An 18,399-nucleotide genomic window follows, 5' to 3' on the forward strand; every position below is an offset into this window, starting at 1 on the left:
CAAGTAAAACTGTATGATATAATCACTATATATACTTTATTGCTTTAGTATAATTAAATTTTATAGTTAGAACGTTAAAATAATCCCTACCGTTTATAGGACAAATCAGGGAACACAATAATTTGTAAGGAAACTCCGTCATCACAATTCATGAATTCATGCACATGCTTGTTAATGGCGTCTGAGCATACATGCATTTTACATGCAAAGGGAAAATAAGATTACATTTTATGGGATTCCTATTTCAAGTTAAGAAATAAAATATTATAATGCAAACTTCCTATTCTATTTTCTGCCCCAGCTTTGTAAATTGCATTAAAGCAGAACTAAATCAGAATTAATAAACATTTACTTTTCCAGGATATCAAGCATTATATAATGATATTTCAGTTAGATAATAAAACATATTCCAATTGTAATGCAAAGTGGAGCTTGATATTTTAATGCTGAAGCATAGCATTAAATGGTATGTAATACATGCACATACTATATTCACATATACTCAAAGCTTGTTTTTGAAAAATATTTTTTCTGTGGTGAGGAAAATTGATACAAATCTAATATGGTAAATATTTTGTTAGAAGCACTGTTACAAAATACCATTTTGATTTGGGGGATTGTAACATACTCTTGAAGGGCAGGTAGAAATAACAAACATTTAACACAATTGTTCATAAAGGTAAATAACTGAAAGCACACAATGTATTGGTAATAATATAACACTTTGAAATTTTAAGGGAAATAAGACATTGGGGGAATCACATTTCAACAAGCTTTACAATAAAAAGGGATACTATAAAGAGGTTTAAAATAGAGTGCGAAAATTATGATTCTAAAATAATATCCATACTCCAGTATTCTTAAACCAGGTGGTGGGGTCAACTAAAAAGAAATCAATTTTTGTTTTCCAAGTTAGGAAAAAAAAAGAAAACCAAAAACTGGTGAGGCTCTGCTCACCTCAAAACCATCTTGGGCTCTTTGGGTGGTATTGGTTGTGGAAGTGGTCTGCTGCTGTTGAACTCAATATCGTGGATGGATGAATTAGGAATAGGGTCCAGGCGGTTAGCATGTCCATTGCCCACTCCACTAGATTCCAAAGCACTTAGATTGGGGACACTCACAAACCTGTTTGCTGATCTATCATTCTTCTTCTTTTGCTGCATTAAAAATAACACATGTAGGGAAGGGAGTGTACAAATCAGGAAATTACTGAGATGTTTTAAATTATTATTCTTTATTAATGGTTTGGGGATTGCTGCAATACGATGCTTGACTTTTCAATAATTTTAGTAGATTTAGCTTATTTAGCTTCAATTCCTGAAGAACAGTGGAAACTACTTTTCTGTTAAAACTAACACTGTGTTATTATAATTTTGAATCTCCCAACCAAAAAAATGGAAAGTTTTAAGTGTATCAGAAAAACTGATTTCACTTTCTATTATATTTGCAGTCATTTCCTTATATAATCATGGTTCCTGATAGCCATAAAATGAATTACATCCTGCTTCAAAATATTTTCATAGGAAGTGACAAAGTTTTAAAAAAACAAATAACTAACTAGGATTATAATCAAAGTTTGGTCCAGTACATTTCATTTCTCAGGGAAAAAAGAACTTCCAACAAAAATATTTAATTTTCATTTATTTTATTTTTCTGGCTTTAATTGGCGAGAGAATATAGCAGGTGTTGCCATATTGGTACCAAATTCTTATGTTCTGCCAGGTGAGTAAAAATAAGTGAAGAGTTGCATAAAATGCTTCCAACAGCCATACAGCGCCCCCCTTAAGTAAACTATTTTATTAGATACTTCTTCAAAAATTACAAATCTTTTGATTGGATTAAGGGTTTTAATTTTACAACCTTCAGATTTTCACAGAAAAATCATCTCCCTATTTTCAATATCATTCAAATATATCTGTTCTTTGTTACTTTGTTGAAGGTACTGATTCAGAATCAGAATAATCTGAAACATAATTATGGTCTATCAGGTACAACTAATTCATTTTTTATATTCTTGAACATATTCTTGATCAAATAGATGGGAAAACCAATTTATCAATTAACAGCAAGCCATGATAAACAGTTAATATATTGTAAGCGGCCCAGGAAGCACTAAAGATTTTTTTCATCACTCAGCGAGGGTACTATCACTTTTAATTAATTAAAAAAATTAAACTACACAATAGCCAAAGTTCTCTTGATGGCATTTAAGACTTTTTAAGTACTAAAATTACAATTTGAATAAAAATATAAAATAAATTGTAAAATAAAAGCACTATATAAACTTGAGTTGACAGAAACATATTCCAGCAAATAATCTATTGAGTCCATTGACAATTCCTATTTTATTATAGTAGCCTGGATTGTAAACAAAGGTAAAAGGTAAAGGTTCCCTTTCACATATGTGCTAGTTGTTCCCGACTCTAGGGGGCAGTGCTCATCTCCGTTTCAAAGCGGAAGAGCCAGTGCTGTCCGAAGAAGTCTCCATGGTCATGTGGCCAGCATGACTAAACGCCAAAGGCACACAGAATGCTGTTTCCTTCCCACCAAAGGTGATCCCTATTTTTTCTACTTGCATTTTTTATGTGCTTTTGAACTGCTAGATTGGCAGAAGCTGGGACAGGAGCTCACCCCATTAGGTGGCACTAGGGATTCTAACCGCTGAACTGTCGACCTTTCGATCTACAAGCTCAGCGTCTTAGCCATTGAGCCACCGTGTCCCTTTTGGCTTGTAAATAGGACTCCCCTTAATTAGTGTGGGCCAAGTTAAGGATTGGCCCAAGGGATTACTGAATTTCTCTATTTTTTTTCCCTCTCCTATCAAACATCACCTGTTAATTGGAAAATAAAAACCAATCACCATCCCTAACATGATAAGTTTGGACATATGTTTAAAATAGCTGTCAAGCTGCCAGGGTATGTTTAAATCAAGGTTAAGATCAAGCAGAGAAGAGGCCCAACCTCAATTACTCTGGCCAAAAACTATTTAATTCTATTAAAAGAAATAGGGCCTATTTATATACATAATAGATTTTAACTAAATTTTATTAGTTAAACAAAAGTTGTTTAACAAAACAACTTCATATATACTAGCAGGTATAGTATCAACAGTAAAGTGTAACACAAACACAGGATGGATTGTAAAGTTTATATTAAAAAATACAGTACCTCGGTTGCTGCACCAAGAAGGGGGGAGTCAAAAATTGAATACTTATTTATACTATTTAATAGGGGTCCCCCCCCTTTTAGTGTTTATAATAATATAGTGGAGATTTTGGCATTAAGCTCAGTCTCAAGGTTTTTCCATATCAGAAAACAATTCACTGTTATCTTTTATTAACATGATTTATTTATTGGATTTCTATAGCCATGTACTAAGAATTTTATATAACAAGTAATTTTTTGGCATTAATTGATATTACCTCTTTTTAAACACTCTATAATAAAATGTTGTAAGAATTCTTATTTTGGGTAGATAATTAATGCAGTCTAATTTCCTTCATTTTATTTTAGTTTAAATGGAAGAATTTTCCCCCAATTAAATAGTTTTAGTGAAGATCTCTTACTTTTTCAGTTTTAGGTTGCTTCCACACAAAAGCCATGTCACCTTGCAAAGCAATGCTTTGCTATAATTTTACCTGAAAGATTCCTCACAGAACTAAACATATAACACTATTTTAGTTAGCAGCATAATTCTCTAGGGTGCAGCTTCCTGTTTACAATCAAAACGATCCTCCACTGGAGATAGCCTTTTAATTTTAGATTGAAGATCCTGGTAACTGTTTACTGTTGATTCAAGTTGGCACAGTATTTTTAAATTCTTTAAAGCCATTCTTAATTTTACTATGTATGTATGTATGTATGTATATATATATGTATGTATTCTTTCATGGTTTTATAAAAAATAATATTCTGCTATATTAAAAAAACCCAATCATGTCAATGAAAGGAGTTTGGTAATTATATTTTTCCCTCAGAATTGCAGAGACAACAGAAGGAGTTAACCATCTTCCTATTAGAAGTAGAGTGAGAAAAACCTACTAAAAGCAAATTACTAATAAACAAATGAAATCTGAAACACTGCAACAGTGCTTTGCTATTTTCTCTAGTTTCACAGTATTTTATTGTGTGTGTGGGGGGGGAGGTTAATTAACAAAACATAGAAGTATAGTGCAGAAAACATGCTATTGAGTAAGGGATAACGTAGAAAGGATATTTTTTTTTCTATAGTCTGCCATGCATTTCTGATTGTATACACATTTTGTATCAGTCTTCCTCTCTGCTCAGATTTTACTTATAAAACACAAGGCAAATCTTATTAAACCTATCAGAGATTACATTTGAATAATAAACACACAGGATCCAGTTTTAATGCTACAATCCTTACAATACTCCTCAATTTACTTTCTTTTCCTTTTGGTTACATTTTGAAACGTATATTGGAATAGACTCATTCTACAATAATTCAAGAGCAGACCCATTTAATTATTTTTAATTGGGCACAGACCCATTTCAACTGCTTGCTTTCCTTCTCTTTTTGAATCAAAAGTCTAGAAAAGATGGTTTGAAAAATATAATTAAATTAAAGAGAGGATGTAAAGGTATTTTCAGTGCCAAAATTGACAAAAAAATTAAAAAATCAAGAAGTAAGTTTATATTTGAGTATAGAAAAAGATAAACAGGTTTCAAATCAAAATTGTAGTGTTCATATCTTACACAATAAAAATTAAACACATGTATGTAACAATGTTAAAGGGTTCCATTACAGGAAGACAGAATACACTTAAATCAAGTATGAGATTCTAAAAAGATGTTTACTTTCTGCATTATAGCCAGTGCTATGAGAACATCAACTGGAAATAATCACTGCAATCCTCTATAAAATGTAAATGAAAAATAGATGACAATTGTAGAAAATGGGAAGCAATGTGGTGCATCATTAACTCAGCACCATATTAAGAAGTATAAAAAGATAATTCATTTGATGGCACAAATATTTTTTTATAGAAAATGTACTATATAGCAAAATCTTGAATTAGTTTAGCAATAATTATTCATATTTCTGAACATTAAATATCATTTACTTTATGTACTGAAACAGAATATAGCACATGATTTCCATAGTTTTTGATACTTCAAGTCAATCCAATAATTCCAAGTATTCTTCAACTGTGGATTTTGAGTTTTTTCCTCTGGACTAACATGGATTCCATTGCTTTTTCTTCTGGGAGAGGCATTTGGTTCTCTTATAACAATTTACTAAAGAAAATACATTCCACAACACTGGAATGCTAATCTGCAAAGGATTTAAGAGACATAACTGCAAATAAGATAATAGTCTGAGTCCAGAATTGCTGCTATGTAACAAAGTATTTCTTCTTTTCAAGGAAGAGACTTTGTTACAACAGAAGCTCCAGAAGAAGGAAGAGAAGCAATCTTATACTGATACTTTTTACTAAGTTTTCCTGTCTAATTAACTACAGTGTTAGTAAATGCTAAACCAAATAAATATCAAAATTTGATTTTGAAACAGGATATTAGCAATCAAAGTGCAGTTGCGAAAATGGGTATAATGAGCAATGTAGTTTGAGAAAATTGTCAGGAACAAACTTTCTGAGAAATAAAATATAAACTATTCTAAAATACAGTACCCGCATAGATGATAGAACCACCTCAAATGCTAAACAAGCTCAAAATAAATTAGTGCTTGGATGGCTCATCAACAGCCTATAGAGGAGGTCAGGAAGTAAAAAAAATAGCAGCATGAAATAATCTCTATGTATTGCTGCTAAGAGAATTAACGGATGGCAGGAAGTAACCAGGGATTGAGTGTGAGTCTAAGGAAATGTTGCTTTAAAAAGAAAATATATCCTATGTTAAACAAATATACTATACAAGCACACATATATCCTGTTTAAAACCTATTACTCTAAATTATACACATCAGAAAAATCCCCTAACAGCCATAGTTTTACTGTATAAAATCACATAAAAACTTATATTTTTCACTAAAAAAAATTTCCCATATTATGAAAACCTTACTTATTCCCAACCTGTGTTGTTGCCTAGTGTTTGTTAATGGACTTCTGTTATTTGTAATATTAGCAACCCACATTTTCTACTTTTAAGGTAATAATTATGTTCCATACCTTTACTAGAGGATTAATAACGCCAACATTAGGACTTGCATTAAAAACTTTGTTGAAGTTAGTCTCCCTATTGACTAGTTCCAGTTGATAGAATTTTTTGTCATCCTAATAAAGGAAAGAATATGTTCATGTTGTTTTCGATATATTCAGTTGTGATTATTTAGCTAGTATGACCAAACTTTATTCACAGAAAAAATCTTCACTTCAAATATGAAATTGTTCAAGCTGAACTAAGATTGGCAACATTTGTTCCATTTATGTAATAATTTGTGGCATTCCTATAATCCTCTATAGCAGCATTAGTATTCTCACTTTGCATTGAGTTCAAAGACTCTATAAGACAAATTTTTGCTCTCCTGTATTGTGATACAGGAAGCTGCAAATGGTTCATATTAGCAAATTTCTTATCAGCATAATTCAGAAGATACATTAGAAAACATATTAAAATAAATATGGTTTATATAGATGCCAACCAGGAAGGAAAAGGTACCCTCCCCCCCAGTGTTTTAAAATTTCTCAAGCATTGTGATCTATAATACAAAAGATACAATTCTAGTAAGTAACATTTCCAGTACATATCTGTTCTAAACAGAATAGAGAGATTAAAAAGAATTAAATTATTTTAAAGGCTAAATTATGAACAACTGCTTAAGAGTACAAAAAGAGATATGGAATTGTGTGTGCAGTTTAGATAATTGAGATTAAAACTAAAAGTCACTTTCATTTAGATTATTGTCTTTCACATATAATAGATGTTTGGAATATTTGATAAAAAATACTAGCATCTCATATGCTCAAAACAAAGGCCACCAAATTATCTTACAATCAGCTTCTTTATCAGCTGATCCCTCTCAGCAATCAGGTCTTTCAGCTCTGCAATAAGCTGCAGGTCTTCTGGCCTTGGTTCCCTGTTTTGATATTTATCTTCCATTTCTTCTAAACTTTATAGAAGACAAAAGTATCACCAATGCATTAATAATGAGTCAAAGTTAAAAGATAACACTGTAAATCCATATTATTAGATTAATTCAATAAATAAATCTATTATATATAAAAAGAGGTATAGATTTATACCTATAAACATCTTTTTGTTGGTTATGCTAAAGAAAATGTCCTAATTTATAATTAAAACAACATAACCTTAATAATTAAATTATTATAAATCAACTGAGTGAGAAAGTATCATGCTAAGAACTAAAAAAAAAAAACAAGTTAGTATAAGCAGTCAAAACACCACAGAATGAAAGCAGAAATTAAGAAAATTGCAGAAAAGTTCTAAAAAGACAGTGAAGAAGCATTAAAGGAGTGAGTGAAAATAAATTAATTTACAGAAAAATACTGAAAGGCCAAAAAAACAGAGCCTTGAATTTGTAGAAAGGTTAATAATTTTTGAATTAACCTTTCAGATTGCTATCTGGTTTTGGACTTTTATATGGATTCTAACAGACAAGGGTAAACATTGAACAAACTGAAGCTATATGCTGATATGATGGATTCATATGGATTATTAGGTGCGTTGATCTGGATGCAGTTGAAGAACCAGATGGGGTTTCATATATATATAAAGATCAGGTTTTCCCCCAAGTGCTGGGACACACATTAGAACTAATTGGCTGGCATCAAGTTTTTGTTGCTTTTAATGTTTTAATCGGCTGAGTTTTATGGTTTTAAAATGATTTTATATGTCTTTTAATTTTTAATCGGTAGCTGCCCAGAGTTGGTTGAAAGATGGGCAGCCATATAAATGAATAGGGCAAACATTCTGAAAGCTGGATTTTATCCTCTCAAATGACTTTAATAGATGCAGAAGACCTTTTGCCAACTTGCTCTGTGGCCCAATGGAAAGATAGTTTAGAATACAGTATCTGGCTCGATTAGTGTCAATTTATGAATCCGAGTTGATGCAGAGTATGCAAGAGACGTTCAGATTGTATTATGCTAAATATATATTAAATATACCAATTGCCTTTTTCTTACTATACATAATTTGAAATTCTGCTTTGGTTTTAAAAGTCCTTCATAATTTTAAACAGGTTTTCTGTTTACCAGCATTCATAAAAGTTGTTGACACTATCCCCTCAAGCTTAATCCTAGAACATCTTAGGTTCACTATTATTTAGCATATTTTCTATCAGTCAGGCTCATACAGTAACGGAACTCTCTTATTCCCTAATTACAGACAGACTATATTTGGAAAGTTTAAAAATTTTTATGAAATACTTTTATACTTCATTAAAATCTGCAGCTTTTATTTGTGGTCATGGCTCCAAAGCTAGTGCTTTAAGTTTGGGTTATTATGTAGTAAAACTAATTTTGATTTCATTATATTTTATGATAAATATTAATATATTGAACAAAAATCTTCTATCGTCTTTTGAAGAGGCAGTTTAGACCAGATTCCCCAACCCTTGGAACGTGCAAGCGGCAAGCAAGTGTGCGAGTACACGAAGCTCCATTTGCGCAAGTGACAGGCACACGCAGAAAACCATTCCCTCTTCCCTCACCTTTGCTGCTGCCAGTCTGCAGAACTAGAAAGGTTGAGGACCGCTGGTTTAGACTATTCTTCTGACTTACAGAAAGCTCTATGCTTCTTTATTACAAGAAGCAAAACTTAAATAGAAAAAAGTATTATTTCAGGCAGTTTGTCAGTTCAAATTTCATTACAAATGGAATCTTACCATTTTAAAAGAAGCATACCTATATAAACAGCTATTTAACTTTGCTTGTACATTATTCTCTAAGCTTCAGACTCAGATGAATAAGAGCTGGGCAAGAGTTTACAATCTATTATGTCCTTGCACTGTAAAGATATCCAATAATTATTAGTCAGTAACCATAACACTTGAGAATTTAAAAGGCCCTTAGCTGCATTTTTTTCTAAAGACATTATATTTTTCTCCAATAATAAAAGTATCCAAAAAGATATGAGAATGTAGACTATTGTAAGATAAGATAGTGCTTAATAATTGGGAAAGTAAACTGGAAACTTAATTAGAAGACATAGCTTCAGTGTAATGAAATTAACATTACAAAGAGAAACATGAAACACAGAAATATACGGTGGCATAGATGTTTGTGGGAAGACACAGTTAATTAAAACCATTAATATAAACAACATTATGTAATATGGGAGTTATTAGTTTTAAAAATATTGCATCAATTTAACCAGAGGCACAAAAATAAAATAAGAGGCTTACCAAGCATCTTTAGTGTGATGTTCAGTCCTAATGAAAGGATGTATTAAATGGTGGTATTTATTTATTTTTTTAAAAAAATAGCTGCCCAACTCATTCTGTGATTCTGGGCAGTTTACAAGGATGAAATCTTAATACCAAAACAATACTGCTCCCCCCCCTCCCGGCAACAACAATCAGACTAGCCACTTAATTGGCTCCCTATCACTCTGGGGTCCCCAGGCCTGTTGGCAGAACCATGTCTTCAGGGCCTTGTGAAAGACTCTAAAAGTGTGGGTCAATCTTATTTCTGCAGGGATAAGGGAGGGAGCCACCATGGAGAAGGCCCTTCTTGATCCTGCTAGATGGACCTCCTTAGGAGAGGGGACCCATAGCATTTCCTGCCTCCCCATTCTAGTGGATCGAGTAAATATGCCTGGAAAAAGATGTGGTCCCAAGCAATGTAGGATTTTGAAGGTGACAACCAACACCTTGAATTGGACTCAGAAGCAAATCAGCAGCCAATGCTGCTCCTGCAGGAGAGATGACACATGCATGACACATTTGCACACATGCAAATCTAGGCTTGCAAAAAACCATGCTGGCTGCTGCATTTTGGAAACTAATTGAAGTTTCCAAATACTTTTTAAGAGTGTGTAGAGCTGTTTGAAGTGCATCATCTAGCTGACCTAACAACTGATTGACTTTATGAGAATGCCCATTGTCCTTTTATTTTGTATTAGCCTCCAATACTTAATATATTACAAGGGTTAAGTGGAAGTATGATTTGGATGTCTTACTTTTTCCCATGGGTTCAATTCTGCATGTTTGTTGATATGGTTGTCAAAGGTAGAGAATACACTAAGCTTCTCAGTTATATGTACTTTTACAACCCTATGCCTCTCTAGTATCAACTGGAAACAGATAATGGTTATATATTATTCCACTCAAACTCAGCCCGTATATGAAATTGTTCAAGGTAGTAAAACTTACGAAACTTGCAAAGCTGAATTAATTTCCTTGAGCAGCTCTTGGGTCTTATTAAAATCTGCCAGCATACTTTGTTTCTCTCTGATGTGGTCAGCTGTCATGACATCCAGCTCTTTCTCATGTTTCTTGCTTAAATCTTGTTCATGTAGCCTGTTTCATTTTATGTTAAAAACAGTTATTCTTATGTCAGTTGGGTTCATTAATGTTGATATTTGAAAAGGCTTTGTGCACAGTGATACTGATAATTGAAAAATTATTACTATTTTTCCAACCTTTAGCTTATTTTTGTAATTTTTTTCATCTCCTTTAATGCTTTAATAATGAAAAGCAAATAAAATCCGTTTAATTAAATGGTCAAAATAGCTTTTTCCACTTGCTAACGTCTAGATTAATGTGCAATGCCATATGATAGGCAATCCCAGCCTAAATGCATTATTACATTAATCGATATTAGACTTCAATGAATACAGCAGTTTGAATTTGAGTACCTAAAATATTCCATGTAAAGTTAAAAAAAGGTTATCAGCTTTAGGAACTGCATTAATTAGAACTTGTTACCTGACATCAGAAATACTCATACCTAATTTGCTGATTAGATTCACTACGTATTCGTAGAATTTCCTTCCCTTTGAACTCCAGTTCCTTAGTTAATGCACTTATGTTCTCATGCAAAGCAAGTATTTCCTTATCCAATTCTGATATATGGTGGTCTCGATGCCTCAGTTCATCCTGTACATCTGATATTCGGCACATAAATTCTTTGTCCTAATAAGCAGGTATTAATAATCAAAGAAAACTTTGTAATAGTTCTGCATAGTATATTCATTTCTGCAGAAAAAACAAACTCAGTTTTTTCACTAAAATATTTATATTTCCTTATTAGTAGCTTAGATTGTATTTAAAAACAGAATATTTAAATCATTGGTGTTCAACCTTTTGGCTTGCCTGGGTTGCATTGAGTGGAAAGGAATTGTCTTGGGCCACAAAAAACATATATAACGTAGTTAATATATATATGCATCACATAATATGTTAAAAGTTTACATTCTTGTGCGGTTACTTTACTAACTGTCCAGAACCATATGCAGCCTGTGGGCCAAGGGTTGTACACTCTTGATTTAAATGACAATGTATCTTCCTTAAATTAGGGGATTCTTGACTTCTCTTTATTCCTCTTCATCCGTGAAAAATTAAATATAAAGTTAAACGGAATACTGAATAAGAATTATGAGATTGCAATTGAGTTTTAAGACTGAGTTGTACTTGCTTCTTTTCAGCCAACACAAGCTCCCCCCCACTCCCCACTTAAAGAGACTACTAAGACTGATCTCCAATTTGTCCGGTGTTTGGTAGTGTCTACAATTACTATATTATTTTTGTTACTCTGCCTTCACCTTTATTTAGCACCAAAACATATTTCAACTAAGGTGTTTAGATCCAGACTTGTTCTTCTGCAAATAAAATATCTGATTTGAACTAAAATTCTCTTTACTTTAGCAGACTTTTACTGCCACAAGCGGTTCCTAAAACTAATAAATAATACAGTTTTCTCCTGCCACCCACAATCCAGGGGTGAAATGCTCCCGGTTCGGACTGGCTCGGGCGAGTAGGTAGCGATGGCGGCAGGCAGTTCGGAGAACCGGTAGCAAAATTCCCTGCCCCTGCCCCCCATGCCCAACTGAGCCGCGCGATCATCAGAGCCTTTTTTTTCTTTTAAATGGCTGTGACAAGCCAACCTGAGTTGCCTGCTAATCAGGCAACTCAGCTTGGATCAGCAGACCCATTTAAAAGAAAAAAAGTTTTTTCTTTTAAATGGCTCTGATGATCCAAGCTGAGTTGCCTGCTAACCGGTAGCAAAAATCCCTCCAGCTTGCTTACCTTAGCTGCTGGTTGCAACGCCTGCCTTGCTTTGCTTACTGTAATACCTGCAATCCATTGCATCAGCAAGCAACTGAATCTCCCTGCCTGCAATCAAGCTCATCGGTGAGCAGCTCTATCTGCCTGCCTGCCTGCCTGCCTTCATGCCTGCCTTGTACCTTTTATTGCAGGGATCTCCAACCTTGGCAATTTTAAGACTTGTGGACTTCAACTCCCAGCAAAGCTGGCTGAGGAATTCTGGGAGTTGAAGTCTACAAGTCTTAAAGTTGCCAAGGTTGGAGACCCCTGTTCTATTGGGTAAGTTTTTTTCCCCTTTGGGAGCTTTAAAAAAATAGTTAATTGGGGTTTTTTTTAGTTGTTCTTTTTTTAGACCTAGCCATTTAAAGTTTAGGAAATTTTAAATTTAGCTGCTTTTATATAAAAATAAAAATAAAATAATATTTGTTCAGCTTTCTGAGATTTAGTGTGTTTTTGTAGTGTTTCACTCTAACTACACAAACACACAAAATCTCACAAAGCTGTATGTGGAATTTTGTGTGTGTAAAGTATGAAAGTTGGTTTTTTGGGCTTTTTGTGGCTGTGTGAGGTTCCTGCTTGTTGCAGGGGCCATTTTGGGTCTAGCACAGCTTTTACATTGTGGATGAGCCAGTTGTGTTGTGTTGTGTTTTGTTCTGTGTGTGTAAAGTGTGAAAGTTGGTTTTTTGGGCTTTTTGTGGCTGTGTGAGGTTCCTGCTTGTTGCAGCAGCCATTTTAGGTCTAGCACAGCTGCTTTTACATTGTGGGTGAGCCAGTTGTGTTGTGTTGTGTTTTGTAGGTTAAAAAAGGGCAAAGAAGTGATATTGACTTGGCCAAGCCCACGCAGTCATCTTACCACCAAGGCCTGCCCACTAATTAAGCCACGCCCACAGAACCGGTAGCAAAAAATTTCAGATTTCACCCCTGCCCCAATCTCTTTCAGGGAAACAGGAGTAAAGCCGGGGGGGAATCACCTACAGCCCTTCTCCTATAGAAGCATCCTATGAGTGAAATTTCAGTCATAAAGAATCAGGCTTTAAGCCTATAGATATTAGTATAAAATATACAGTGCATTCCGGAAAGTACTAGTGTAAATTATTGTGGACTTGCTGCTGAAAGAGATGGATTATCTCAAAAATTACCATAATAATTAGCTGGTGTTTGAGATGCTTGTTTAATTTAATTCTCTCATAATGCTTAAACAGAACTTCTTTTTTCCCCATTGTCTGCTTATTTTTCCCTTGTGTCATCTTATCCTGTTACTCTCTCACTTTTTTTTCTTTTCTGCTTTATGCAACTATCTTATCTCTTTAATTCATCTACATCCTGTTTCTCTTCTCTCTTCATCTTTATTGCTGAAGAGAGGGAATGGAATGTGAGTGGGTAGAGAGTGAATGGTTGAATGGCAAATGAAATATAAATTAATAGATTAATAGGATTGGTACCCTAGATCAATAAAACAAGGAAGCGGGCAGTGCATAATGGAGATGCAGGTTCTTGATTTGGATGGGTGGGTGGGTGAGTGGGGGGGCGGGTAGACAGATAGATAGCAATAGCAATATCACTTAGACTTATATACTGCTTCATTGTGCTTTAGAGTCCTCTCTAAGCGGTTTACAGAATCAGCATAATGCCCCCAACAATCTGGGTCCTCATTTTACCGACCTTCAGTGATTTGTGAGTTTCAATTTTTATTGGCAAAGTTTGGGAAAATTTTATTGCCAAACTTCTTCATTTTCAAGTTTGATAATTTGCTGCTGTCATTTAATTCTGTTACTTATCTTTGGAATAGCAGTTACAATTACTTCCGTTAAAAAATTATCACTGAGGTGATGGTGTAAGATAAGTTCTGAATCAGACCTGACTAGATTAGTCTGGTTGCAACATGTGGTTACAGCATGTGAACAATTTCATGCTTCATTCAAAAGCAACATAGTAACATGTTTAATGCTAATTTACAATTAGTGTATATTGATATATGGTTGTGAAACCTGGACATTAAATGCGAAAGCAATACAATGAAATTTAAATGGCAATAAGCTGGCTATATTATAACTAGAACAACTAGATCAACAGTGGTGAACATCAATCCTTGCTCGATGCCAATGGACCTTAAAAAAGACCAGAAAATATCCAAAGAAATGCTAGACAGATGATGTTATCAAATGTGTTAACTGGGAAATGACTTAAATACCATATATCAATTTTTGATCAAATAGCTTTTTTGTTACTTTTTGATCAAAAAGATATATTAAAGGTCAAACACTTGTGCTATAGTTTTAAATATGTTAATAATCTTTAGGGCATAGAGTATATGTACCTGATGCCTGCTGAGTTCTATGCTTCTTTCAAGTTCCATTTTAGCTGCTGCTATTTCTTGATGATGATTGTGCCTGAGCTGATCAATTGCTGCAGCATGTTGATGATTCAGTTCAGAGCGCAAAGATGCTGAGAGATACAAATAAAGTATTTTAAAAAAATACTTCGCAAATATTTAATTTTTTTGATGGGTATCCATATAGTTAATGCATCATATAATAAAGTTTTTTTCAAATGGCACAATTTGCCCATTGATTTCCTTACTATTTACCAGCCATTGTTGGGAAACCTTCTATAATAAGTGTACTACTCTGACATTCATCAAGACCACAATTTGTGTCATCCTTATTATAGTGTTTGTAACCTACAGTTTCAATTTATTTTTGTTGTTCAAAATATTTGATGTTACTCAAGCAAGAAAGTCATTTCAAAATGTGAAATTGTTCATATCCAAGTAACAGAACTTCCTATGAAAGAATTGTGTAGAGCACTCATGAATTTGGAAGGAAACCCATAAAGGCAAAATACCAAAATAAAGTATGACATATTTTTAAATTTCTGCTTTATCCTTATTATCTTGCTATTATTAGACCAGAAATATAATTTCTATTTCTGGAAAGAGTGCTCCTTTTTCAGGGAGTCATACTATTTTCCAGGATAGTTAAATAACATGTATATATTTTTTGTATGTATATTTAAAAGTATATTTAAAAATACTCAATATTTTGTACCATGCACATTCAAAGCAGCAAGCAAATATTTTAAAAGGACATCAGTTATATATTCCAAAAAGAGAAACAAAAATAATCCAAAGATAATGATGATGATAATTATAGCCGATGAAGAATATTTCTAGATCAGGGCTGAAATGAGAGGTCTTTGGTGCTCTCTGACCTTAGTTTTCTTGCAGACATTTCATTATCCAAACTAGGTAACATCATCAGTGCTAGTCCTGATGACGTTATCTAGTTTGGGTAATGAAATGTCTGCAACAACCAAGCTCAGAGAGATAATAATAGCAACCAGATACGTGAATCATACAAGGAAAAGTATATTATATAATCTGTGAAAGGCTCAAGGAAACAACTTCATTATCTTTCTGTTAAGCCAATATTCTCTTTTTTTTCTTTCTAATATTCAATTTGATGATGTTGAACAATCACCACTGTACTTCTTTTAGTGATTTGTTTCTCTGAAATTTTAAATACTGCATTGTATTTTTGCAAACTTTGAGTTTCTCCAATGATGTGGATACTTCTCCCTAATTTTTTATGGTCTGATTTTGCTCTATTTTTGTTGAAATGAGGCACTGATATTGATAGTGAAAAAAAGACAGATATAAAGATAACACTAAAGAAACTACTATTATCAAAGATAATGAAAAAGGAGAGACAGGAATATAGCCCAGAATATGAAAACAGAACACATCTATCTAAAACACCTATGGAAAAACTTTATTTAGCCAGGTAGAATCTTATGAAAAATCTCATAGCAGAGTTGTCAACTTGATCTAAGAGATGATAAATCATAACAATTGTAAAGACTGAGTTATAGTATCATTTATATTATAAACTGTGAGGTATTAATTACCCTTCAAGGAATACCCTGAGGAACGCTGCTACTTTTCATCTTAAAAACCTACACGGTTTCAAAGAGAGATCCAACCTAAAACTAAGGATGTATTTTCTGATAGTGAGAATAATTGACCAGTGGAACGGCTTGCCTCCAGAAGTTGTGGGTGCTCCATCATTGGAGATTTTAAATAAGAGATTGGACAGCTAATTATCCAGAATAGTATAGGATCTCCTACTCCAAGGTCCCTTCCCACTCTGTTATTCTGTATTCTGTACTCTGTATGTATGTCTTCCAAACATAGAACAAACAAGTGGCAGATGACCTAGGGAAGGCTGGTGGATTTCAAAAATGTTTTACATTGAAAATCACCAAACCTTAGGACTATAAATTAGCTTGAAAGTCAGAAAAACAGCCCATAAGAAGACAATGGCAAACTATTTCTGTATTGTTAGCAAAACTAAAGCCAAATTCCTACATCGTTGTGTATCAGGCAGCAAATTATATCTGCCCTCTAAATCAAAGCTTACATTTTAAATTGTGACATGAAAGTACAGTACAGTACCAAGCATTGCTTTCCCTTCGTCTTCCAATTCAAAGCGAAGAGTCTGCACTTCCTGTTCCATTTCTATTTTGAAAACATCCATAGCTTGTCTGTGTGCATCTTTCAGTGCCTGAAGTTCTTCTGAATACTTCTGTTGCAAGTGTTCCTCAAGTTCCTATGGGAAGTAAATCAGTATGAGAATATTCTTACAATTAAGCATATAAAATTATGTTTAAGTTTTTATCTTATGGAATCTTATCTGTAGCTTCCCTATCTTATACAGTAAATCACTGTACTCTGGATGCTACTTAGCAAAGTGGTTTGGTTCTGAGACAACTGTAGACGAAAATAGGTGAGGGTCTCTTGGATGTTCAAAATAAAAATTAAGTATTTAATTAAAATAATGTTCATGTTTCTTTTTTTGTGACCTTTCATTTGAAAATGTGTGATATTGCCAATCCCCATTGAACATACCTTTTGCTCTTGTTCTTTTGTTTCTTCCATGCTCTGAAAGGCAAGGATATGTGCTTCTTTCATGGACTTATGTCTCTGCTGATGCTCTTCTTCCAGTTCTTCAATTTCTTGAGTCAGTCTCTGCTGCTCTTGACTAAACTGTGCCTGCAATTGTTGCATTGTGTTCTGAGACTGTGAAAGCTGCATTTCTAGGTTTTGCTTTAGCAGAGTGATCTAATTCACAGAAAAGCAAAATGACACAGAAATATCAGAATGAAATTCAAATTAAATTTATGCATAGATTTTTTAAAACTATGATTAATGTTGGAAAAGTACAGAAATCTATAAACATGTTACTAGTTCACTGAACAATTACAATCTGAGCTGTAGTTTGAGATATGAGAGGAAATGTACAATGTACACAGAAATTTTATATCTTTTTAAACATTGCATCCTTATCTTCTGGCATATTTTGTTCACTAGCACATTTCTTTTAGGAAATGTTCAGGTATCCATTATAACATGAAACAAACATTTATAATACAAAAGATAGCAGAATCACTACAAAGATTGCCATTTTGCATTCTATAAACTGCCTCCCCCCCAATTGTCTGGGACATGCTCAGATATCTAAAAGTCAAGTTCAAAGCTCTCAGACAGTTTCTTTTAATATCTAAAGCTTGTTAGAGTTCTTAAAAGTACAAAAATATTGCTTCATAAAAATAATAGATGAAAAATCTTCAATTCACCTACTTAGGCAGGAATTCTAATGAACTCAATTGGGTTTACAATCTTATTTTTGGATTCTGGAGTAAATTACTAATTTTTAAAGAAATTAAATATCAGACTTTTATATTACCTCTAGAATTGTTTAGGACAATGAAAAAGAATAATCATATATTATATTTTAACATATTGTATTGCTTAGTGTGTTCAACTGTGGACTAAGGACAATCAGCTTCAAATTGCTATTTAGACATGTTGCTCAGTTCATGACTGTACATCTGGTATTATCTGACAATCAAACTCACCTCACAAGCATATCATTACAGTAAAGCAGTAGTACTATGTACGACGTCTTAAACTCTGGAAAGATAATATATAATCCCCCTAATTTGTAATTCCTTATTTCCATATTATGATTTTATGTCTTAACCCACACCTTTCTAGATAATTTCCTAAAACTCAGTTTTAAATTGAGTGATGTGCTAGCCATGCAGAGTAATGTACAGAGCTTACATGCTATTTTCAGGATGGGCAGTTCATGTTAGAGATTGAGATTAGGAGAAAATAATAGTATTGCAGC

The 18,399-nt window shown here is 33.4% G+C and overlaps 1 protein-coding gene across 5 annotated transcripts in view; it reads right to left on the reverse strand.

The window, feature by feature from the left end:
* FAM184A (family with sequence similarity 184 member A) overlaps positions 1-18,399 on the reverse strand; it is a 54,717-nt gene that overhangs the window by 2,187 nt on the left and 34,131 nt on the right. Inside the window, exons 11-19 of one of the 5 annotated variants that reach the window (XR_015731408.1) lie at positions 17,115-17,327; positions 16,662-16,815; positions 14,526-14,653; positions 10,893-11,077; positions 10,316-10,462; positions 6,973-7,090; positions 6,150-6,254; positions 958-1,157; positions 91-181 (exon numbers count right to left, since the gene is read on the reverse strand). Coding sequence is in view for 3 of the 5 variants with exons in the window: in XM_060692191.2 (XP_060548174.2) it covers positions 958-1,157; positions 6,150-6,254; positions 6,973-7,090; positions 10,316-10,462; positions 10,893-11,077; positions 14,526-14,653; positions 16,662-16,815; positions 17,115-17,327 (1,250 nt within the window). In the remaining 2 variants the exon portion in view is untranslated. The remainder of the gene's footprint in view (positions 1-90; positions 182-957; positions 1,158-6,149; positions 6,255-6,972; positions 7,091-10,315; positions 10,463-10,892; positions 11,078-14,525; positions 14,654-16,661; positions 16,816-17,114; positions 17,328-18,399) is intronic. The other 4 variants (XR_009622705.2, XM_060692191.2, XM_060692193.2 and 1 more) reach the window with 4 other exon arrangements.

Source organism: Pantherophis guttatus, chromosome 1 (assembly GCF_059756535.1).
Source record: "Pantherophis guttatus breed Tessera chromosome 1, ASM5975653v1, whole genome shotgun sequence".
Classification (NCBI taxonomy): domain Eukaryota; kingdom Metazoa; phylum Chordata; class Lepidosauria; order Squamata; family Colubridae; genus Pantherophis; species Pantherophis guttatus.